The sequence below is a fragment of the Panicum virgatum genome, chromosome 9N (genome assembly GCF_016808335.1).
Source record: "Panicum virgatum strain AP13 chromosome 9N, P.virgatum_v5, whole genome shotgun sequence".
NCBI classification, from domain to species: Eukaryota; Viridiplantae; Streptophyta; class Magnoliopsida; order Poales; family Poaceae; genus Panicum; species Panicum virgatum.
Genome location: NC_053153.1, coordinates 20,709,149 through 20,734,172, shown reverse-complemented (window position 1 = coordinate 20,734,172; position 25,024 = coordinate 20,709,149). Strand labels below are relative to the sequence as shown.

Here is a 25,024-nt window from a genome sequence, read left to right as displayed (position 1 = left end):
GGCCGGTTCTTCGGTTAACCGAGCCCAGGAACCGAACCGAGCCGAGTATTTCGGTTCCTGAGAATCAGGAACCGAAGAAGAACCGAAATTCTCGGTTTCGGTTCGGTTCGGCTCCGGTTCTCGGTTTTTTCGGTTCGGTCCTCGGTTCTCGGTTTTTTTTGCCCAGGGCTACCAGTACCAGGCCGCTGCCCACTGACCGACTCAGACTCGCCGCGGTGCACCACTGCCGGTCTGCCCCAGCTGCAAGTGAATCCGCTTGGCATCTCGCCTCGCTTTCCCCGCCACTTTCTTATCCCCCCGTCGTCCTCGCCCTCTCGTCTCCCACTCGGCCATTCCCAGGGCGAGAGCCAAGAGCCTGGCGATGCGGCGGCTTCTCGCGCTGGCGGCGGCCCTGCTGGCGCTGCGGCCGGCGCTGGCCACCGACCCCTACGCCTTCTTCGACTGGGACGTCTCCTACGTCACCGCGGCGCCGCTCGGCGTCAAGCAGCAGGCAAGCGTTCTCGGCCGGTCCGGCGCCACCTGCGCCGCGCCGGCCGTCCCGAGACTTTCCTTGCACATTTCTTACAAGTAATCGGAGCATGTTAACTGGGTGCTGACGAGCCGGGCTGCCGGTAGGTGATAGGCATCAACGGCAAGTTCCCGGGCCCCGTCGTGAACATCACCACCAACTGGAACGTCGTCGTCAACGTGCTCAACGACCTCGACGAGCCGCTTCTCATCACCTGGTGAGCACGCACACGCACACGCTCTTGGCTTCGAATGCCACCACGTTCGCCGCGCTCGAGCGAGCATCATAACGAGTTGCGATTTCGGAACGCTTGCAGGAACGGGATCCAGCACCGGAAGAACTGCTGGCAGGACGGGGTGCTGGGCACCAACTGCCCCATCCCGTCCGGCTGGAACTGGACCTACGAGTTCCAGGTCAAGGACCAGATCGGCAGCTTCTTCTACTTCCCCTCCACCAGCCTGCAGCGCGCCGCCGGCGGCTACGGCGGCATCGTCGTCAACAACCGCGACGTCATCGCCGTGCCCTTCGGCCGCCCCGACGGCGACATCACCATCCTCATCGGCGACTGGTACAACAAGAACCACACGGTAATAAATCACTCTTACAGTGACAACGAGCTCAAGAATCATCCTCGATTCCATTCCACCGTTATCGTTTGACGGCTGTGGCTCAGATGTTTTGCAAGTGAGCTGTCACACTGTGTAATGTAGGATCTGAGGAAGATGCTGGACAAAGGGAAGGACCTGGGGATGCCGGACGGCGTGCTAATAAACGGCAAGGGCCCGTACCGGTACAACGACAGCCTTGTGCCGGCCGGCATCGAGTACGAGACCTTCAATGTGCATCCGGGTACTAAAATTGATCAGACCCCTCGTGTTAGCACTGTACTTAGTACTACTAGCTCTGCATTAATCCGTAAGGCTGACGGGATGGCTAGTGGAGGAGCAGGTGGCGTCGCTTTTGTGCAGAGCGAGCATTGTTTTTCTCTTAGGACAAGAATCTTGACACCCTATTTCATAGTTAGGGGCGGTCATTCACCTTAGTCTGTAGAGTGTTAACACGTGTCAACTTCAGAGTTTTCTTGCCGACTTCAGTCGTCTGGTGGTGCGGTACTCTGATTTTGTTAGTTCTCTGGGTGTGTTTAGTTGGGGAAATCAAAAATTTTAGGTGTCACATCGAATATTTGATTAGATGTCGTGAGAGATTTTCGGACACTAATTAAAAAACTAATTTCAGAACTCACATGGAAACCGCGAGATGAATCTTTTTAAGGCATTTGATCGCATCATTAGCATATATGGGTTACTGTAGCACTTATGGCTAATCATGAACTAATTAGGTTCAAAAAATTCGTCTCGTCGTGAACATCCAAATTGTGCAATTAGATTTGTTTTTTAACTATATTTAATATTTCATGCATGTGTTCAAAGGATGCAAAAAATTTTGGGTGAACATCACTATACACTTCCATCATATCAGTATTGCACTTACTGTAGAGTAGAGTAAGGCTGTGTTTAGATAGAACGCAAAAAAATTTTGTGTTGGAATCATGTTAATTTGAAGTACTAATTGAAGTCTATTTATAAAACTTTTTGCACAGATGGGTTGTAAATCGCGAGACGAATCTAATGATGCTAATTAATCTATGATTAATAAATAATTAGCGGATGATTACTATAGCATCACTGTTGCAAATCATAAATTAAGTAGGCTCATTAGATTCGTCTCGCGATTTACAGCCTATCTATGCAAAAAGTTTTATAAATAGACTTCATTTAGTACTCAATGCATGTGTCAAAACATTCGATGTGACGTTGTTTTTGCATTTACAGAATTTACGGGTAAAGATCTAAACAGGGCCTTAGTCCGTAAAAAAGTAAGAGGCCGTTAGATTCATTCATCATTCATGCATCGATGCCAGTCGGTATAGTTCTGTTATCATGCAATATATGTTATCATGCAATATAGCTTCCAGTTGATAAAGGATGTGTTTAGATAGAACACAAAAAATTTTTGGGACGAAATCTTACTAATTTGAAGTACTAAATGAAGTCTATTTACAAAACTTTTTACACAGATGGGTTGTAAATCGCGAGACGAATCTAATGATGCTAATTAATCCATGATTAATCCATAATTAGCGGATGGGACTGTAGCATCACTATTGCAAATCATGGATTAAGTAGGCTCATTAGATTCGTCTCGCGATTTACAACCCATCCATGCAAAAAGTTTTGTAAATAGACTTCATTTAGTACTCTATGCATGTGTCAAAATATTCGATATGACGTTTTTTTTTACGTTTACAGAGTTTACGGTTAAAGATTTAAACAGGGCCAAAGCTGACAATGGGAAACTGAAAGGTACACAACACACTGAGGCTCTCTTTAGATCCGAACCCGTAAATCCTGTAAATGCAAAAAAAAAGCATCACATCGAATATTTGGACACATGCATGGAGTACTAAATGAAGTCTATTTACAATTTTTTTTGCATGGATGAGCTGTAAATCGCAAGATGAATCTAATTATTGATTAATCATGGATTAATTAACATCATTAGATTCGTCTCGCGATTTACAATCCATCTGTGCAAAAAGTTTTATAAATAGACTTCATTTAGTACTTCAAATTAGTAAGATTCCTTTGCAAAAAAAATTTGCAACGGAACTAAACACGGCCTGAAGAAGAGGAGATCCGAAGTGACTGTTTACTGACATATCTGCATTTCTCTTATGGCTGTGTTTAGTTCTTCCGAAGTTTTCAAACTTTCCGTCACATCAAAATCACATCGAAACATTAAATATAGCAAATGACGCATGCATGAAATACAAAATGTGGGTAAACAAAATAACTTATTGCACAGTTTGGATGTACGTTGCGAGATGAATCTTTTGAGTATAGTTAGACTATGGTAGGACAATATTTATCACATACAAACGAAAAGTACTACAGTGTTTTTCTACTTTATTTTTCACAAACTTTTCGCATGTAAACACAGCCTATGTATATGTGTGGGTACAGTTTACTCTCTGTGTCAGGATACCTGTCCCAGATTACAGACTCTTGTACTGAGAGGAAGGCGTTTTCCTGTGCTTGCTTCTGCACAAATTCGCATCTGAAACATTGCCGTCTCTGGACTGACCTGTTTCTCAAGAAGCAGCAACGCTGGGACTACAAATTGCCAACCATCTTTACAAGACGAGTTGTCGACCGAGATCGTATCGAGTTGCCTGACAAGCACAATTCAGTAGTGCTACAAAAACCACTTACAATGACCGGTTGATGGCGCAGGCAGGACGTACCGCATCCGGGTGCACAACGTGGGCACGTCGACGAGCCTCAACTTCCGGATCCAGGGCCACAACATGCTGCTGGTGGAGACGGAGGGCTCCTACACCACGCAGCAGAACTACACCAACCTGGACGTCCACGTCGGCCAGTCCTACTCCTTCCTCGTCGCCACGGACCAGAACGCCAGCTCCGACTACTACGTCGTGGCCAGCGCCCGGCAGGTGAACGAGTCCCTCTGGCGCCGCGTCACCGGCGTCGCCGTGCTCCGCTACTCCAACTCCCGGGGCCCCGCCGCCGGCCCGCTGCCGGACCCGCCCCAGGACCGGGACGACCGGAGCTTCTCCATGAACCAGGCGCGGTCCGTCCGGTGGAACCTCAGCGCCGGCGCGGCGCGGCCCAACCCGCAGGGCTCGTTCCGGTACTCGTCCATCAACGTGACGCAGGCGTACCTGCTGCGGGGCACGGCGGCGGCGCCGGCGCGGAGCGGCGGGCGGCGGCGCGCGGCGCTGAACGGGCTCTCCTTCGCGCCGCCGGAGACGCCGCTGCGGCTGGCGGACGCGTTCGGGGTGGAGGGCGTGTACACGCTCGACTTCCCGGAGCGGCCGCCGGCGCGAGGCGGCGCGCCCCGGCTCGCGCGGTCCGTCATCAACGGCACCTACCGCGGGTTCATGGAGCTCATCTTCCAGAACAACGACACCAGGATGCAGAGCTACCACATGGACGGATACGCCTTCTTTGTCGTCGGGTAACCAATCGATCGACGATGTGTTCTTGCTGATCTTGGATGGTAGAGATACTAAAGCCCCGGTCCGTGTTCGTCGTCGTCGCGTGCAGGATGGACTACGGCGAGTGGACGGAGGACAGCCGGGGCACCTACAACAAGGGCGACGGCGTGGCGCGGAGCACGATCCAGGTGTACCCGGGCGCGTGGGCGGCGGTGCTGGTGTCGCTGGACAACGCCGGCGTCTGGAACGTGCGGTCCGAGAACCTGGACTCGTGGTACCTGGGGCAGGAGGTCTACGTCAGGGTCGTCAACCCGGAGGACGCCGGCAACAAGACGGAGATGGCCATCCCCGGCAACGCCCTCTTCTGCGGCCAGCTCCACAAGTACCAGAAGTATGCCACCCCCCGCGGCAGATCACCAGATTCTTATTCTGGTCAACTCCCCCCCGCACCTTGCTCGTGTTTGCTGATGCTCTCCGCGTGTGTTCCTCCGTTCCGATCTGTTTCAGGGAGCAAACTCCGCATCACAGGATGGGGGTGTCTGCCGCGGCGCCGCGCTCGCCGTCCGTGGCGCGCCGGCTGGTGTCGGCGGCGCTGCTCCTGGCCGGGTCCGTCGTGCTCGCACCGTAGCGCGTTACTTCTGCGGCGAGGTGGCTCCGTGTATTATGTAGGTTTGTCTAGGATCAGAGGTCTAGGCCGTGCCATTATTTTCCCTGTCGATAAAGAGAATTTGCTCGTGTTGTTAATTTTCAAAAAGAAAAAGAAAAAAGAATTTGCTCGGGTTGCCCAGTGCTGGGCTGGGCCCGATTGATCGCCCGTGGTTCAGCTTTTCCTCGATTTGGGTCCTGTTAGGAAGGGTCGCATTGTTTCGCTATGATTTGTTCATTCGTTTGTCTGTTGACCAGGATAAAAAAAATCTGGTAGCATCTCGTAATTCAGTTGTGCGTCTAGCTCCCGCTTATCTCTCTTCTTTTCATCTGAAAACCGGGCATCTGTTTCTACTCAGTGATAGCAGGATCAGGGCCACCAGGATACAGAAAGTTCAGACAATAGCCACTGTAAAAACGACACTAGTATCATTGGTCTTGCAACAAAGCAGACAGCAAGCAAAGCAGCAAACCCGCACAATTTAGACAGCAGCCATTTCGTACGGCATCTTTGACAATTGACGCTGCCAACAAATTACGGATCGGATCAGGGCAGCACACGCACTGCTGACCGCCCTGCATCTGGGGTCCAAGCAGGCAAATTTTACCGTGCTGTTTTTGTTGGTGTAAGATGCTCTTCGTGACAAAGAGATCACAACAGTCCGGGTTGTCGAAAGCGAAGCCTCGAGAGAGAAGTAGTGAACACAATAGCACAAAAATCAACGTGACAGCGTAATCGCTCTGAATTCCATCTCCATCTACAATTACAGGGGGTATTTATAGCCCAATAGTTCACCTACCCCGCGGCTAAAATTCCTTAACTACCCCCTAACTGCCTAGGAATCTTCCTAGATTAATTCCGTAATGTTACATAAATCGACACAATGTAGTGGAATTATAGCTGGACATGACACTCCGTACAAATTTCTGACAGTGGGCCTGCCCTTCTTCACGCCCCTCCGTGACCAAGGTCTTCGCTGCCCCATCGAAGGGGCTATCGGAGCCACTTCGCCGTACGTCTCTTCGCCATGGCGGGCAGCCTCTTCGCTTCCCTTCGGACGGGAACTGCCTGCGCTCTCCTCCCTTTGCTCCGGGGCCCTCAGGTGCGTCCTCTTCGCCTTCGCAGTTTGCTTCGCCATTCCGCTCCGCTTCCTCGCTCGCAGTAAACTGCCTTCGGCGGCGGGCGAAGGTGCCTTCGGCGGCGGGCGAAGGTGGCGTCCCAACAGTAACCCCTCGAGGCCACGGCTGTTCCTTGGAGCGGCAGTGGCCTCGACTGATGCGCGAGCGAAGCCACGCCCATTAAGCGCCACCCCTCGAATATTCGCCTACGAGCTTTTGGGTTCCTGCAATTTGAGAAGAATATCGAGGTCCTGCTTGTGAGAATTTTTTTTTGAAGCCGATGCGTCGCCGTTTTGTGCGAAGACGAAAATGCCCCTGAATCTGACCGTTGCTGGTGTGCTTTTCGTTGTTTTTCAACCGTTGGGGGTGAGGGCAATGCTATAACTTCGCACGCCCTTGTGCGTTCGCCGACGTACACACCCAGTTATAAAAGGGCGGGGGTGGGGGTGAGAGCGAGCCCCAACTCTCGCGCGAGCTATACTTGCATTCGCTCCTTGCTCTCAGTTCTGCATTTCCCTTCGATTTCCAGCCTTTGTTGTTGTTTCTTCGTGACGGCTTCGCTTGAAGAGATGGCACCTTGCTCGACTGAGAAGCCGCTTCCCACTCGAGCCCTGGGTTACAGCCATGTGACCCCCGAAGTCCTCGAAGGGATGATCCTTCCCGATTTAGTTGACCGCGGCCAGGTGCGGGCTCTGCCCCCCGACCAAGGCTCAGCACAGCCCGAGCCGGACGAAGTGGTTGTGTTCCGTGATTTCTTCACCGCGGGCCTTCGCTTCCCGTTGGATCCGGTGGTCGTGGACATCTTCCGACTGTTCACAGTCTACCTCCACCAGATGACGCCCACCTCCTTCGTCAGGCTGAACCTGTTCATGTGGCTTGCGAAGATATGCAGGGTTGTGCCCACTGCCGAAGCATTTGCGCATGTCTTCCGCATCCATTACCAGCCGAAGACCATCGTCGTGAACAAAAAAGACGGCAACAGCATCGACGCGGAGCCCCAGTACGGCAGCTACACCTTCCCTTTTGGCAAACAACGCCGAGCCCCATTCAGGCATACCAGAACAAGTGGCCTGTGGAATGGACCAACTTCTGGTTCTATCACAAGATTCGCCTGGACCCGGAGACGAACTCCAGTCTCCTTTGGGTTGAGAAGATTCCTCTTCTTCCGAAGACCCCGGTGGTTGCACCACCGGACACCGCAGAGGCTAAAGCTTTCGTGGCATTGTTGCAGGTTGTGGTGAAGAGCTTCGGCACCTGAGATCTCGTCGAAGAGTTCTCGGCGTGTTAGTGCTTTGCCATCCGAGAGGGGTGGGCTGTCAGCTCCTGGGCGGCCAAAGAGAAATGGATCGAAGGCATTCCGATGCCTGACTTTACAGAGTGCTTTGGCCTCCGTTGCGATGGTAGTTTTTTTAAAAAATTGATCTGTTGTCTTCGAATTTTCTTCCAGACATTGATCCGAAGGCTATCGAGGCTGCCGCTGATGAAGCCGTTGGCCCTGTGGGCAATGTTGAGTACAAGCAGTTGATGGAGAAGCTCGGTGGCAATAGGAGGAACCGAGTGTTTAGCTTCTTCGGAATTAATCCTCCCCGCCGTGAAGCCGAGGCGGTGCTGGCGGAGGCCAAAGAAAAGAAGCAGCAGAAAGCTGCTTGTGGTGCGGGCGCCACTAGCGCCCTTGAAAAGAAGAAAAGGCGAGGAAAAGCCTCCGGCACGAGTGCGCCGAAGCGTCCGAAGCTTCTGGATTCGATCTTTGGCTCGGAAACGCTCCAGTCAAAGGGCGACTCTGAAGACGACATGGAGGAAGAGGAGCATCGCGAAGAGCCTCCTCCTCATCCCTCGCCGACTGTTCCTGCTCCGATTGCTGCGGCTCCCACCGCCGTGAGACGCGTGCCCGCACTGGAGTACAGCGCGATGGCTGAAGAGAGCGACGAGGACGAGGGGCACAATGCCTCCCCCATCCAAGTTGAGTCGCGACCGCCCACGACGACTCCTGAGGCGCCCCTTACAGGCACTGCCGCCGAGGCCAATGTCCGGGAAGATACTGAGTAGTCTTCGGCATCTGGCAACGACGGCGAAGGCAAGCCTTCGGGTGACGCTCCAAAGAAGGCTGCAGTCTCTACCTCGAGCTGATCCCCGCGAGGTGGCTGAGGCCCTTGGCACCTCGGGAGCTAAACTCATTGGGGGTCAAGTTGTCGGCAGCCTCCGCTTCGAGAGCCGCGACCGGGAACGCGAGTTCCTGGCAGAGGCAGGGGGTCCTTCTTCTTCCCACTGATGGAGAAGAGACTGATGAACACCGGGGCAGCCAATGCCCTGCAGTGTGCGGAGGACCTTGCTTTGAAGTCCTTTGTGGCTGCCCGCTGCGCCCGAAGGCAGCTGGAGGTCGAGGTTGGGGCCTCCTCATGGGTTGCGGAGCTCGAGGAGATGGTCTCCGTCTTACAAAAGGAGAAGAAAGATCTCGAAGCGTCACTGGCCTCTTTGTGTATTAGGGCGGAAATCTCTATGAAGCAACTTGATGAGGCGCATGATCGGGCGAAAGCTACCGAAGACGTCGCCAAAACAGCCGAAGAGGTGGTTAAGGCCTTCCGGCAAGCTGTTTCGAACGAGACCGTTCCCCTTCAGAGCGATGTGCACAGTCTTCTGGAGCACTTCGGCATCGATGCCCCGCTGCTGGCTGGCGAAGACACGAATTCTGTGGAGCTCACCGAGCTCTTCCGTTGGCTAAGATGCTATGTGGCCATGACTGATTGCGGCAGCCAGTTCTTCGATGAGCTGAACGCCGGCGTCGCGGCTCGCTCGCTCATAGCCACGGTCTGCTCTCTGCTCGAAGCCCCGGCTGGTGGCGAAGCCGCTATGTCTAAAATGAAACTTCTCACACTTCGTGACCCCGACGTGCAGTGGCCATCCACTGACGAGTTGAAGCCGGAGGTGCTGGCAGCTCTCCCCCACAATATCGCTAAGAATGTCATGGCGACATTCTTTCAAGAGAAGCTGCGAGAGATGGTCGCGCATGAAGGTGAACACATGAAGGCTCAGGTGGTCCGCTATTCATTCGTTGTTGCCTTCGGCTCTTCCCACTCGGTGTTGATATTCGTTTTATTTGGCTACAAGAGAAGGCAACGGGGTGGGCCGCCGAAGTGTTGAACCTCAGGCGAAGGTCCCCAACCGACAATGAAGACGCCGAGGCCGAGGCCGGCGCTGGTCCAAACGAAGACATTGGAGAGGTGTGAGATTTTTGGGAGATGTAATTTTTGTGGAATGTAATCATAACTTTTGATTAATGCCTTCGGTGACTGCGCAGGACCCTGCGTCGGAACCTGCGCGGATCGCCGAAGGTATATTACCCTTGCGAATGAGACGTGGGAACTTTGTCATTTCTGGCGCCATGTGGCACAAGTACAATGCGAACAGGCTTTGGCTGACCTTCGCTGAATTTTGGCTGATGAAAGAACGTGCTTATAATCGGCGCAACACAGTCGAAGTGTTTTTTTATAACTTTACGCGTGACGCGGAGAAGCATCATGAGATCCTTCGCGATCGTTTTATTTGTCCCGAAGTCAAACGTACGTTGAACAATGATGTTCCGTATTCACCACCTACTGGGTTGCTTGAGCCGAAGGCGGAGGCCGTGGAGGAATTCCACGGGGACTATTGCTTCATGTACAAAGAAGAGGGTGCCTTCGTTCAAGGAGACTGATGGGAGCCATCATTTATTGCAGGGCCAAGATTCGAAGCATATCTCCGAAGTCTGGCCGAAGAGATATTAGACATCGCGATCCACGAAGTCATTGACGAGTTGGACCGCATTATATTCGAAGAGGAAGAATCTGTTGTAATGTCGGAGTGAATGGGCGAAGGCCCTATGTAATTTTCATGTTGCGATGTAAAGATAAACCATTGTGTAATATTGGTCGAGACCCCTGTGTGTAATTTCTGATTTCGAAGCGCCACCCTAATTGATGGAATATTTCGGTCTTCTGAGGACGCATTGTATTTTAACTGCGAAGTGCCACCCCCGTTTCGTGTTCTTCGAGGGTGACTTTTGTTATAAGGAAAAATGGGTCTTCGATTTTGCGATGCCACCTTTGTGTTCTTTTTAGGCCGACACGGCTCGTTTGTCCCTTCGAGGACGCACTTTATTTTGTTTGCGAAGCGCCACCCCCCTTTTGCATTATTGGAGGGACATTAAATTGGCGAAACCTTAAATTAGTTTGCGAATCGCCATCCCTATTTGCTTCTTGGGGTGACTCATGACTGCAAGCACGCAACATATTTGTTCGCGAAGCGCCACCCCCCGTTTTGCATTCTTGGAGGAGTGAGGCGCACTATATTTGTTGATTAAATTGTAAGTGCCTTGGGAACATATTTCAAAGGGCTTTTGTTAGGGGGACCTTCGGCACTTTTGCTCGCTTAGGTGGCCCTAGCCTTCGGCTTCTATGCGATAGGACTTTCCATGCCCTCGGCGCTTTGGCGCAGAGGGACTTTTCTCTTCATGGGGCCTTCGACTCTTTAGCACGTTTAGGCAAGCCCGGGGCCTTCGGCTTTCGCACGATAGGACTTTCCATGCCTTCGGGCTCTGCGCGGAAGGACTTTTCTCTTTAGGGGGGGCTTCGGCTCTTTGGTGCGTTTAGGCAAGCCCTTGGTCTTCGGCTTTCGCTCAATAGGACTATTCTTGCCCTTGGCGCTTTGGTGCAGAGTCTCTTTCTATGCCTTCGGCGCTGTGCATTAACGGTCTTTTCCAACTGGGAAAAAATAAGAACTGAGACCCAAGGGTGCTGCGGGCCGGTCAACTGCACGAGCCCCGGGCTTATTTCTCGAAGTGTTAATCACGTGCAACGTACCGATGACTCCCCCCTTCGCTGTGACGAAGGGGGATAGATGCTTCGGTGCCTTCTCATATGCTAGTTCTTCCTGGGGACCTTGTTTATATTTCACAAGGGGTTACATAGGGTTTCCACCTCGTTAAAAACCTCACACCGTCGACAATCACAGCTGTCGGGTACCATGATTAGGGGCACCCTAATCAGAGGACTAAAATCGCCCTAAAAACGAACGCATGCTGGGCAACCGTGAAAGGCAAAGGGAAACATGACTAGACTTAGGCGATGCTAGAAGTAAGAGCAGGAAAGTTGGAGAGGAAAGGGAGTCCCACAATCCCTATTTATAGCCGCATCGGGCGCCAAGCTTTAAGCCTGTTGCAAGGGGAAGGCTTGGACCGCCCGTGACGGTGCGACGCCCCACGAGCAAAAGATGCCCTCGGTTACCGTGCCGAGACGTGACAAAGCAACACAAAGCCGAGCCCCTGGGCGCTGAGCAGCCCAGCATCGGCGCTGGCCGACTGCCCTCGAACAGCGCATCGTAAGGCGACCAGGGAGAGCAGGGCTGAGACCTTGAGCGCGGGACAGCGTGGCAATAGCACCAGCTGCAGAGCAGCAGGCGCCATCATGGCTCTGGCCGGCTCAGCGCGCTGAAGCGTCTCGTCACCAAAACAAGACAAGAAGGCGCGCGTGCGCCTCGGAGTACTCTTTCCGCAGGCGCACTACCCCGACCGGCGAGTTGTCACGTCCTCTAGAACAGCATCTGGATGCGCCTGGCGGGAACGCAATGACCGATTGATCGATCACATCATGGGGTAAAATCGCTGAAGTACCCTTTGCCCGAATCCCCTGACTCGACCAAAGGCTCGGGGGCTACTGTCGGGTACCATGATTAGGGGAACCCTAATCAGGGGACTAAAATCGCCCTAAAAATGAACGCATGCTGGGCAACCGGGCCCACGAAGGCCTGCAACCTCCTTCTAATCTGGAAGAAAGGAAAGGACTCAAAGAAACCCAGCACGCGGCCCACGTACGCAGTGCAGTCCATCCGCACCCCCTCGGACCCACGGGGTGATCTCCGCCTCGCTCGAGAGCTCCCCGCCGAAGCCCTCGACCGCGCCCCGCGCCTCCGCCTCGCTCGAGGGCTCCCCGCCGAAGCCCTCAACCGCGCCCCGCCCCTCCGCCTCGCTCGAGAGTAGCGAGCCTGTCCTTGAGAAAGCAGATCATCTACGCCCTAAGGAGCTGAGCAGCCGGACCCCTGGGGTCCGACTCCATCTCACCGGACCAACGGTCCCGTACCCGCTTCCCGCTCGGGTACGGGTCCGGTGTCATCACGAGTCCCAGAGGTGGAAATGCTCAACACCTATGGCAACGAACCCGGATCCCCGCAGATGGGTCCGGGACCTCCACGTGCCTATCCGAACCCCGTGAGCTCTCGGCTCAGCTAGCTGGTCGGGAGGGGTCCGGAGCCGCCATGTGTCACGCGGACGCGGGCGCGGGCACAAGCCTTCCGCTGGAAGCTCCCTCACCGACCCGTATTAAGTGCGAGTGGCTGAGGCGTGCTCTTCTGACGCCGGGCAAAGCCACCCCTCGACAGAAAGTACAAACGGTCCTTCCACTCACCCGCCCGCCGTGGGTAGGCATTAATGCCAACCACTTCTCCATAGCGCCTAGGTCTGACGGTTCCAGGCCGCCGTCCCCCACAGTGGCTGTGACCGGAGTCTTGTCCGCCAACTCCGGTCACTGCTCTACCATTCCGGACACTGTGACAACACAGTGGGAACCTGCGACGCAGTGCAAGACGTGCTCGGCACTGCTCCAGCTACTATGCTGCCAACTCCCCGTGCCTCTTTCGTACTTTCCCTTCCGCGGAACCCCCGAACGGCATGGGCACAACTCTCGAAAGCGACTCCAGCCTTGACTAGGACAAGACCCTGGCTTGTAGGACCTTCGGAACGCCGCCACGCCGCCCGCTGGAGCCGCCAGGACGCCGGTGTGATCTCCACAAGACCAAGGACGATGCCCAGGACAACAGCCACGCCCGGCGTCATACCCCACAGTATACTTCCCACAGTGCTTGACCACTGCACCCCCGCGATTCGAGGAAAAGACGACGACTTTCATGACCCCCTGTGCATGTACACCATCCCTCCTTGTGTCTATAAAAGGAGGAGGCGGGCGTTCCCTTAGGGGGGTCGGCCCATTCGGTAGAACACAACGCTTCACGCTACTAGCAGAGCACACACGCTCCTATGAACCCCGATATTGGCACTCGCCTCAATCAACTCCTTCTCTAGCAGAGACTTGGGAGCTTCCCTCCCTCTCACGCCTCGCATGTACCCCCTACTGCAGGCACCCCCGGTGCATGATAGTACAGTGCCCTCGCACACCCCTTTGTTGGACGTACGGCCCCACGGCCGGAACCAGGATAAACCCGTGTGTTACTGTATTGCCTCTTGCATCAACATCTGGGACGAGGAACACACAACATCATCACTGGTTGGGTCCAGACCGCCGGGTCAGGGCACCGACAACAGCGATTGCGCGAAGGCTTCCCCTGTGAGGAAAAGAGTACGGGTGGGCCCTTAAATACATTGTTTAAGCTAATGCTGAATGAGATTACAATTTATTACAAAAAATTCAAGGGAAACTAAACATAGTAGCGCTGGAGCATGTCTTTGTTCTCGGAGTATGGCTCTTTGACTCCTTCTAGTGTATGAAGCCTGCAGGCTTCGGGTTTTGCCATCGAAGCGACCAGGAAAGGTCCTTCCCATTTATTGTGCATTTTTCCTTGTTGCTTGCTCTTCAGGATGCGACGAAGTATGAAGTCACCCTCTTTGATTTCCCGAGGCCTCACCTTCTTGTTGCGCCACCTTCGGGTTTCCTCCTAGTACCTGCCGAGGTTGATTGCCACTTGTGTTTTGATGGCTTCGATAGTGTCGATTGTTGGCTTGATGTCCTTGTCAGGTGATTCGGTTATATAGGATCCATGGCGAAGTTCTTATGGTGTCATTGCCTCTTCACCATAGAGGAGCTTGAAGGGAGTGAATTTTGTTGCCCTTGACTCCGTTGTGTTATGAGACCAGATTACTTTTGGTAGCTCATCAACCCACTTGCCCTTGGGCTGTTTTGTGATGTTTTTCTTGATTCCGGAGAAGATGATGTTGTTTGCTCTTTCGACTGCCCCATTTGACTGCGGATGGTACACTGAGGCGAAGCATAACTTGGTTCCCAATTGTTGACAGAACTCTCTGAATGTGGTACAGTCAAACTGTTTGTCATTGTCTACTGTGACTTCTTTGGGTACGCCGAAGCGGCATACGATGTTTTGCCAGAAAAATTTCTGCAAGGTAGCGGTCGTGATATCGCGAAGCGCCTTGGCTTCGATCCACTTTGAAAAGTATTCTACTGCGATTGCTGCATACTTGAAGTTTCCTGGAGCTGTTGAGAGGGGACCCACAATGTCGATGCCCCACCGTGCGAGGGGCCAGACCGGAGGTACGAGGTGGACTTCTTCTGGTGGGAACTTGCTGTAATGGGCGTGCTTCTGACAATTTAGGCACGTGCGTACGATTTCATGGGCGTCCGCCACGGCCGAAGGCCAATAAAACCCTTCGCAGAAAGCCTTTCCTACCAGAGCCCTCATTCCGATGTGCGAAGAGCACATTCCTGTGTGTATTTCTTGCAATAACTTCCTGCCTTCAACTCGCGAGATGCACTTTAACAGAGGTGCACAAACGCCCCCTCGATACAACGTGTCCTTGACAATTGAGTAGCTTTGTGCTCGAAGGGCAAGTCTTTTTTTCTCTTTCTCATCCTCCGGGACAAAGTGTCCCCGAAGGTAAGCCATTATCGTTGACCTACAGTCTTCGCTCGAGATTGCATTGACAAATTATGCTGGCTCTTCGGCATAATTTACTGCGCCACTCCTGAGTGTTTAAAAAAACACATCCGGAGGCAAAGGATCGTTTTCTGCTGCGGCCTTCGCCAAGACATCTGCCTATTTGTTCTGTAGTCTAAGGAAACTTCGCACACTGAAATCCAGAAAATATTTTTCCATACTGCGGACTGCTGCCAGATATTTCGCTAGTTCTGGTTTGAGTGCTCTATATGATTTGCCAATGTGGTTGGTGATGAGCTCGGAGTCAGACTTGATAGACAGCCTCCTTGCTCCAAGTGCTCGTGCCTTGCGAAGGCCTGGAAGCAAGCCTTCATATTCAGCGACATTGTTTGTGCATCCTGGGAAAATCCAGTCTTGCTGCATACTTGAGTTGAATTCCCGAAGTTGCTGTGAGGATTGCCGAAGCGCCAGAGCCGTTTTTGCAGTAGGCTCCATCACATTCTAGATTCTAGATTGCACGAAGTGTTCTGCGAAGGTGCTGATGGTGTCCAGTCAGCGATGAAGTCTGCTAGGACCTGGGACTTAATTGCACTTCGTGGGACAAAATCAATGGTGTGCGATGCCAGCTGCGTTGCCCATTTTCCAATTCTTCCTGAGGCTTCCCTGTTTTCAAACATGTCCCGAAGGGGAAAGGATGTCGGGACCTTGATCTTGAAACTTTGAAAATAATGTCAAAGCTTTCTGGCTGCCATTACTACTACATAGGCCATCTTTTTCATTTCAGAGAACAGTAACTTCGATCCGCTAAGGGCTTCGGATACGAAGTAGATTGGTAACTGTTTCAAGGTGCCTTCGACCATTCTCTCTTCGACTAGTGTCGCGCTCACCGCAGAGCTTGAAGTTGCAATGTATAACATGTGCTCTGCTCCAGGCGAAGGGCTTTTCATTACGGCGAGGTTTTCCAAGTATTTCTTCAGGTCTCTAAAGGCTTTGTCTTGCTCGGTACCCCAATGAAAATTTTCTGTGCCCTTCAGCACCTTGAAGAAAGGGAGTGATTTTTTCGTGGACCGCGAAATGAATCTGTTCAGTGAAGCCAATCGGCCTGTCAACTTTTGTACTCCCTTCTTAGTCGAAGGTGGTTGCATTCTTCTGATGGCTTCGATCTTTACTTGATTTGCCTCGATGCCCCTCTCTGTGATCATGCATCCTAAAAGTTTTCCTCTCCTTACGCCGAAGACACACTTTTCTGGGTTAAGTTTGAGCCCGTGCTTACGAAGGTTGGTGAAGGTTTCCCGAAGGTCTGAAACGTGGTCTTCGCATTTTTTGCTTCGCACGACGACATCGTCGACGTATGCGGAAATGTTTCTGTCCAGCTAGGTGTCAAGTACCGCTGCGATGGTTCTATTGAATGTGCAACCTACGTTGCGAAGCCCCTCATGCATTCTTACATAGCAGTAAGTGGCGAAGGAAGTGGTAAAACCGGTCTTCTCCTCATCTGACTTCTTCATAAAGCAATCTAACATGCTTAACATCTCCGACCTTACCGCCGCATCTACCAAGGTGTCGATGCGAGGCAAAAGAAACTCGTCCTTCGGGCAAAACTTGTTGAGCGTGGTGAAGTCGATGCACATTCTCCAATTTCCGTTCTTCTTCGGGACCATGACTACATTAGCCAACCATTCTGGGTACTGCACTTCGCGGATTACACCCGCATCAAGTAACTTTTGAACTTTGCTTTGTGCGGCTTTCTTGCGGTCTTCGGACATTGTGCGAAGACGCTGTTTACGCAGCTTGACCTTCGGGTCTACCCATAGCTCATGTTACATGATTTCTCTGCTGACTCCTCGCATGTCCGAAGATGACCATGCGAAGACGTCCTGATTGTTTCGCAAGAACTGTATCAATCTGGCGTCTTCTATTTTTTCAAGCCCTTTGCCAATTGTTACTTTGCGATCGGGTACATCTTCGCATAAGGGGACCTTCTTTGTGTGTTCAGCAGGCAAAACTCCCTCTTTGTGGGACTGCTCAAAACATGGTGGCTTCGCTTTTTCTTGTTCTTCTTCATTGCTTGTAGCTTCGATTGCATGGACATTTTTCATGGCACTTGCCGCATTGTCTTCGCGCCTTCTGGCTTCTTCTTGGTTGCTGAGGATCGTGATTACTCCTCCGGCTGTCGGGATTTTCATGCAGAGGTAAGCTTGGTTGATAACGGCTGCGAACTTTATGATGCTGTTGCGGCCGAAGATGGCATTGTACGGGTAGGCTATGTCTACCACGTCAAAGGTTATGAGCTCTATTCGCTGAGTGTTGCCTTCTCCAAAGGTCACATTCAGCTCTATTTTACCGAGGGCTTCGATTCGCTTCCCCCCGAAGCCGATAAGTGGGTACTGAGACTTGTGTAGGTTTTTTTCTGTGAAGCCCATCTTGATGAAGCATTGCCAAGTGAGGACGTCTGCGGAGCTGCCGTTGTCGATGAGGATCCGACCAACGTCGTTTTCCGCGAAATGTACAAAATTTATGCCAATGTTTGCATGAATAACAAGGGGGTCGTTGTGTGGGTAATGTTTCGATCCGCCGGAGATGGCATTGATGACGTTCACCGTGCCTCCGACCGGATCATTTGCTCTCTCTGGGATTGTACCAGGTTCTAGCTTTGGCTGTGGAGGGAGGTAGGTGGAAGCTTGTGGCTGGGGTTGTGGGTGCCACCCTTGATGTGGCGCCAAAGGGGTTTGGATTTGCGAGAGTTGGGGCGCCGAAGGGGCTGGAAGGGCTGGTGGGGTGTGTGTGGGGTTATAGTGGAAGGTATGGAAGGATGGTGATAGGGTGGGATATGCCAAAGTCCAGTGAGGTTGTTGTGGAGGATGCCACTGAATTTGTGGTGGCGGGTCTCGCGGCTGGATGTTGTGGGTATAGTTGACGGGCTTCGGCGGTTGTTCGGAGTTTGCGGCTTGGACTAATTCTTTTTCTTCTCCTTGACGAGGGGGCACTCACTCGTCCAATGACCTTTGTCTCTGCCATAAATGCAGCAGTAGGGTACTTTTTGCCTTCGGCCGGAGTTTTCCCTCTGACCCTGACTGGAGTTGCTTCGGTCGCTCCCCCCTCCTCTGTTGTTCTGAGGCCGGGAGTCGCGGGCTTCGTCACTAGAGACCGTGTTCACGGCCTTCGGGGTCTTCGCTTGTTCAGCCTGATGTGGCTTCGGCCGGTCGCGATTGCACGATCTCTTCTCATTCATCTCTTCGATTCTCCGACGCTTTCCTTTTGTCTGAGATGCAATATTCTTGCAAAATCTCAAAGAGCCTGTTCAGCGCTTTCGGCCTGCGGCGCTCAAGGTACTCTCTGCACGGGCCAAGACTTAAGCCTGCGATTGCGGCATCGATGATGGTCTTCTCCGCTACATCTGGTGCCCTTGCGCGAAGCCTGACGAGACGGTGCAAATACTATTGCAGTGTGGATCCTTCGTACTTCAAGTTGTGGAAGTCACATGAGTTGACTTCTTCAGGCTTCGGCGCTCTGAAGGCGGCGGTGACCTCTCTTCGGAGCTGGTCCCATGTGTGGATGTGGCCACCTGGGAGGTTGGAGTACCAATGTTGAGCGAGACCCTTAAGCGAGAGGACAAATGCTTTAACTTTGCATGCCGGGCCGTCTCCGAATGCTTTGATGGCCGCTTCGTACTTGAGGAGGAAATCTTTGGGTCGGAGTCTCCATCGAACTGCGGGAGAATAATGGGGTTGAAGCGTGGAGGCCACGGGAGCTCTTCGAACTCTGCGGAGAGAGGCGTGGCGAGGCCTTGTTGCGGTCGAAGCTGACGTGGTATCACGTACTCGCCTTTCTCTTCGTCCGAGTACTGTTCTTCTTCAGTGAGAATGGGTTGTTGGCGGAGCCTATGGGGCTGAGACACTTGTTGCACGGGTTTGGGGTCTTGGCGAAGGGGCTTCATCATTATCAGACGATCTCGAATGGACTGCCGCATTGCCTTGCAGCAAAATTCTTCTTCCTTTAACTTGTTGAGTTGCTCCTCTAGCTCTTCAGCGGTGAGCTCATGTCCTTTTCCCTTCGTTCTTGTTGCCACCAACGCATTCGATGTGCCGGCTTGTGCTTGTTGCGCTTGACGGATACGCTCGGAGAGGCGTGCGTCAATTCTCTTCATGACTTGGATGTCTTCGGTGGAGATGCCGAGGTCGTGGAGTTTGACCTTGAAGTCCCCGTCAGCGAGGTCTTCGACCTCGAAGTCTTCGCCGTGGTCTTCGTTGTTGTCGTTGTTTGTCGGAACGAGGGCGTTGTCTGTCAAAGGCGGGGCTTCGGTCGAGGCTTTGGCCTCCGAAGCGCTGGGGTTTGGTTTCTTCTTCGCTGCCTTGTGGTCGTGTCAAGGACGAACCGCGGGTGGGCGCCAAAAACTGTTGGTGTAAGATGCTCTCCGGGACGAAGAGATCACAACAGCCCGGGTTGTCGAAGGCGAAGCCTCGAGAGAGAAGTAATGAACACAACAGCACGAAAATCAACACGACAGCGTAATCGCTCTAAATTACATCTTCCTCTATAGTTACATGGGGGTATTTATAGCCCAATGGTTCACCTACCCCTGGCTAAAATTCCTTAACTACCCCCTAACTGCCAACATTTGAGAATATTTCTAGGGTAATTCGATAATGTTATATCAATCGACATAATGTAGTGGAATTATAGCTACACATGACACTCCGTACAAATTTTTGACAGTGGGCCTGCCCTTCTTCGCGCCCCTCAGTGATCAAGGTCTTTGCTGTCCCATCGAAGGGGCTATCGGAGCCACTTCGTCGTACGTCCCTTCGCCATGGCGGGCAGCCTCTTCGCTTCCCTTTGGACGGGAACTGCCCGCGCTCTCCTTCCTTCGCTCCGGTGCCCTCGGGTGCATCCACTTCGCATTCGCAGTTTGCTTCGCCACTCCACTCCGCTTCCTCGCTCGCAACTTTGCCGGGGCGATGGGTCCCCAACAGTTTTCTACGGTCTGACTCTGCTGCCGGGGCCGGGCGGTCGCTCCTGATGATTGCTACGCAGGCCTGCAGCAATCTGCACAGGCGGTGCCTGCAGACTGCCGGCAAATACAAATTTGACTGGTCAGACGGACCCGACTTTCACGTCACGGTACCACATCGCTTATCTGGGCTCGCAGTCGCCAGGCCCAGGAGTAGTAGTGGTACACCGCCGCCGTACCGCGGCGCAGTGCCGGCCCGCGTCTGTCGTTTCCATGACCGTGTTTGGTTGAGATGACGAAATTTTTTTCACGAAATGACGAATGTATGTATGGAGTACTAAATAAAATTTATTTACGAATTTTTTTTCACAGGTGGGTGTAATTTTTCGAGACGAATCTAATAACGGTAATTAATTTATTATTTGCGACAGTGATGCTACAGTAACCATCCTCTAATCGTGCGGTCAAAGGTCTCATTAGATTGGTCTCGCGAATTACCAAGGATTATACACGTGATTTTGTAATTAGACTTTATTTAATACTCTAAATTAGTGGTCAAAAGTGCAAAAAAAATTGGCGAAATTATTTTCAACCCAAATCAAACACGGCCATGTTGCGATGTTGGGGTTGTCTCTCCTAGGCTGTGTTTAGTTGCCCCAAAAGTCCAAAATTCAAAAAAAAATTCTTCATCACATCAAATTTACGGTACATGTATGGAGTACTAAATATAGATAAAATCAAAAACTAATTGTACAGTTTGGTTCTAATTTGCGAGACGAACATTTTGAGCCTAATTAGTCAAAGATTGGACAATAATTATCAAATACAAACGAAAGTGCTATAGTGTGCTACAGTGTATTTTGGCACTCCAAAATAGGGAACTAAACACAGCCCTAGTGGTAAATCAAGAAATTCCTGACTGGGCGTGGGAGAGATTCAGCAGTCGCCTCAGCCATAGGTGATACGAGTACTTGCCTACACGGCCGTTCACACGACACCAAGTTTGAGTCTGTAACCACGAATTGTAATATTGTATTCACCGTGCTTAAATACGGGAGGATGAAACGAACAGTATATGTTAACCTTTTCTTCCGCAGAGGATCCTAGATTAAGGCCATTCTCAATGTAAATACCATATTAGTTTCAGTCTTATCAAATGACATGCCACATAGGTAAATTTGATGATATGATATGCAGTTTAAAAAAGAAAGATGATAAATAAAGTTTTATGATGATGAAACTTGATGCACACAGTTACCAATAACTATGAAACTAGAATGAAACTCTACTAGGAGGATTTGAGTGTCATCTAGTACACACATCCATCAACTACTATCGGGCGTGTCTATACATTGCATTTTGCGATTTGAACCGGTTCTATCGCAGAAAGAAACGGGCGTGAGGCCGAGTTGCGCGCCAAGCTGGCGCGCGCGCGGACGTGCGCGTCGGCGTAGCGAACTGCGAACGAACGGGGACGCCGGCCCATTAATCTTATTGGCCTGGAAACGTTAATTTTTTTTCATTCGCTTCTTCTTGTTCACATTTTTTGTTCTTTTCTCTCACGAGCTTTCATTTCACGGGCTTTCTGTTCTTCTTTGTTTGTAAACATTCCAAACAAAGTGTCAAGTGAAAAAAAATGTTTGAAAACAATTCGCAATGTTCTGGATAGTTATCAGAAATGTTCAGAAAAATTGTTCCGAAACATTTCATAGTGTTTTTGTATACATATTCATATTTGTTTTGAAACATTTCAGATTGTTCCAGAATAAAATTTACATTTGTTTTGGAAACATTTCAAAGTGTTTTGGAACTTTTAGTTTGTTCCGAAACATTCGGATTTGTTTAGAAACACTCTAGAGTATTCCGATTACATTTGTTTTGAAATATTTCAAAGTGTTTCGTAACATTCTGACTTTTGTTTCTATTGTTCCGTTTTCATAGTGTTCCGAAACTTTCATTTTGTTTCGAAACATTCAAATTTGTTGAAAAACATTGCGAAGTGTTCTGAAATATTTACATCTGTCTTGGAAATACTTCAAAAGTTTTCAGAGTGTTCCAAAACGTTTAGTTTGTTTAGAAGCATTCCAGAGTGTTTCGGAACATTTCAAATTTGTTTTGGAAATATTTCAAGTACCAAGCAATATTCTGCAGAAAAAAGAATAAAAAAGAGTAAATAAAATAGAAAGAAGTACATAATCATGTACTCACAAATTGACGACGAAAGCTTGAAACAACTTCTGCCTTACTGTTTGAATGCTAGCCTGCATTGGAAAAATATAGATTTTAATATAATACACTTGGGAAAAATAATAAAATTATTTTAATAAATCTATCAAAATGCGAAAACAACAAAATAGCAAATGAAAAAAAATGTGAAAAGAAAGAAATAAAGAACAAACAAATGTGAAAAGAAAGAATAAAAAAAGAACGAATGAGCCATTGCGAGCAATCGTGAAAAGAACGAATGAGCGAATGAAAAAAAGAAAGAAAGTGGAACTGGCCGATTCTAATAAGTACAGGCAAACAGCCAACTTGCCCAGGCGCCTGCCCCTGCAGCGTCATCATGGCCGTGCGCCTGTACCTGCCTTCGGTCTGCGTTGCGCGTTGCCGTGTTCTGCGACAGCTCGCATGCGGGTAGCACGTGCGATAAATAGAAATTCGCCTTCTATCGGTCCCATATTATTTATAAAAATGTGCAATGAAATTATGCATTAAGAGAGATGATTATATTCTAATATCAAACTGACATAGTATACTTGGTAACTGTGCAATGACACTAGACTTTAAATTTGGCCTAAGCCCACAAGTTTCGTGGACTAAGCAAAAATCAAACAAGCAAAAAGGAGCCCGTCATAATCTATTTGCAGGGCCCACGATACAGCCCACTTCACACAACAACCAAAAAAAAACAAGCAAAACGCGCGTTCGGTGATCCGATGCCGCGAGGCTTTTTGCCCCTTCCACACCATTGGTGTGTTCCATCCGCTTGTCTTGCTAGTTGCTACAAGATTCGGGTTCCTGCCCGCACACCAATGTCACGTTGACGTTGGGCAAGCTTCGGGCATACCTGCACCTTTCCCTCCCCGTACCCATAAGTTAATTATCCAATCACTACCCTATACATAACATGCCCGCTTTAATTTGTCCATACCCATTGGATAACGGGGAAATATATCATGGATATGGGCAAGGCCATATAACACAGGATATGAATAACAATAAAGCCTGGTCCGTTACGTACAGCGCTAAAGCAGTGAGCCTGCAGAGCGATTGCTGCTTGATGCTTATGATACAATAATATGAGATAATAAATAATATTTAAAAGAGAATACTCTCGACATGCACTACGTGTGGATCGATAACAATATACTCGATTTGTATCTCTACAGCTGGGGTTACATGAAAAATTTAAAAAAATTGACAATGTTATCATGCGCCAGGAGCTTAGGCGCTAATCAACGCCTTTATTTGACGATGGCTGCCGGATACAATATGACTACTGAAGTGTTGATTGCAGTTGCCTTCTCTGCCGACTTCCATCGCCACTCCCTGGTGCCATTTGCCTGTCGAAACTGAATGGCAGTGTCATTTCCTAACATCTTAGTTCTAGTCCTACAACAAAACAGATGAAGTTAGAACTTAATAGTGTTGATTGCAGTAAGCATAACCATCAATTCACAATTACAAAAGATAACAAAAGTGTACTAGTCTTAACAGTAAAACAATACTTACCGTAGCCATCATTGAGCCATCAAAATAAGAAAAAACAAGTGATGCCATGCAATACTGCAAGCAGGGAAAACAAGAAAGCCTACCTTAATCATCATTAGTTTGATCTTCTTCATTTGGAGTTGGTACAAATGATTCAACTCTAGGATCAACTGTTTGAAATAAAATAATGTTAGAAAGCCATATTCAGAGCAGTGGACAGGAAGATCACGCAAGGAACTGAAATTGAAGTGATTGCATTTAAAGTATAAGAAAAGCAACTGCATGAAAAAGAATCCTTACTTGAGGCTGACACCTTCAGAGCATAAGTTAATTGAGTTGTTTTCCCTCTCTTCTGTGCCATCCGAGCTTCCAACAATCTCATGAGGTTCCATTTAGCTACTGCAGACAAAATTTAATTAGCCATTACACATCCAGTTCATAATCTAACATATTCAGAGATTAATAGCTACTGCACAGCCGCAGCTACTGCATACAAAATTTAATTAGTCATTGCACATCCAGTTCATAATCTAACATATTCAGAGATTAATAACTACTACACAGCCGCAGCTCGGCCGAGCTTCCAACAATCCCATGAGGATGCTGGAGGAAGAGGATACGAAGGAGAGTATTTCTGAATCTTCTCAAGACAGTAAAAGAAAAAGGCTCTGTCTAGACAGTTCTGTGAGTATCCTGATGGTGCATCTAGTGATGTAGGAGTACATAAATATCATCTGCTCAACTAGCCAATAAGGTTTAAGAATAGAAAGCCTTGCAGATTTTCTTTGTGCATATGCTGATTCAGAACATTGGAGCTAATAGCACCTGGTAGTAGCAGAAAACTTCACTAGAATCTGGAGCTAATACTGACGGCAAAGCTCTATAACTACCATACGTGCTGCACATAATACTGACTGGGCGATGGCCTATCCATCTAATTGCCACGGCAACCCCCACGGCAAGCAGATCCACACGACCCAAGAACTATAAATTTGCAAGGAAGAATTGGGGTGTTAGGGTGTGGGATCTTAACCTGCTGCTGCTTGGCGGCCTGCTCCTTGAACTTGCTCGCCTGCTGAAGAATCAGGATCCACGGCAAGCAGATCCACTAAATTTGAATCAGGAACTGGATGGGGAAAAAAGATGGAAGCAAAAAAAAAAGATGATGAGGAGTCTATACCGGTGGCGATTGAGGATCGGACGACGGTGCCAGCCTCGCAGGAGAAGCTTCAGGAGGTCCCCCGCTGCGGCGGCGGTGGCGGCGGCCCGCGGCCGGGATCCTTCGTAGTACTCCCTGTACCCTACCCGTTTGGGTAACGGAGAAGGATGGATAACCACAGTAATACCCTCCCTGTACCCTCCTCACAAATGGGTATATCCATCCCCTATCCGTTTGAGATGGATACACCCGTACCCTACC

The 25,024-nt window shown here is 50.3% G+C and overlaps 1 protein-coding gene and 1 long non-coding RNA gene across 2 annotated transcripts; one reads left to right on the top strand and one right to left on the bottom strand.

Moving 5' to 3' along the window:
* The first annotated feature begins 218 nt into the window (after positions 1-218).
* Positions 219-5,458, top strand: LOC120688467 (monocopper oxidase-like protein SKU5). Its single transcript, XM_039970801.1, has 7 exons — positions 219-490; positions 616-725; positions 825-1,095; positions 1,219-1,357; positions 3,802-4,546; positions 4,636-4,917; positions 5,034-5,458. Exons 1-7 carry the CDS (start codon positions 362-364, stop codon positions 5,152-5,154), a joined length of 1,797 nt encoding a protein of 598 aa, XP_039826735.1. The 5' UTR covers positions 219-361; the 3' UTR covers positions 5,155-5,458.
* A 17,712-nt stretch (positions 5,459-23,170) lies between these two features.
* On the bottom strand, positions 23,171-24,917 carry LOC120688466. The gene is made up of 5 exons (XR_005681109.1): positions 24,785-24,917; positions 24,638-24,679; positions 23,905-24,003; positions 23,709-23,774; positions 23,171-23,505 (listed from the first exon to the last, which is right to left on the bottom strand). It is a non-coding gene; the product is annotated as an uncharacterized LOC120688466 (long non-coding RNA).
* Between the last annotated feature and the right edge of the window lie 107 nt (positions 24,918-25,024).

Bases quoted from the DNA above. Each gene is read 5' to 3' on its own strand.
- LOC120688467 (XM_039970801.1), top strand. From the start codon at position 362: ATGCGGCGGCTTCTCGCGCTGGCGGCGGCCCTGCTGGCGCTGCGGCCG. The intron at 491-615 runs GCAAGCGTTCTC...GGCTGCCGGTAG, and splicing joins CGCTCGGCGTCAAGCAGCAG to GTGATAGGCATCAACGGCAA. The intron at 1,358-3,801 runs GTACTAAAATTG...TTGATGGCGCAG, and splicing joins GACCTTCAATGTGCATCCGG to GCAGGACGTACCGCATCCGG.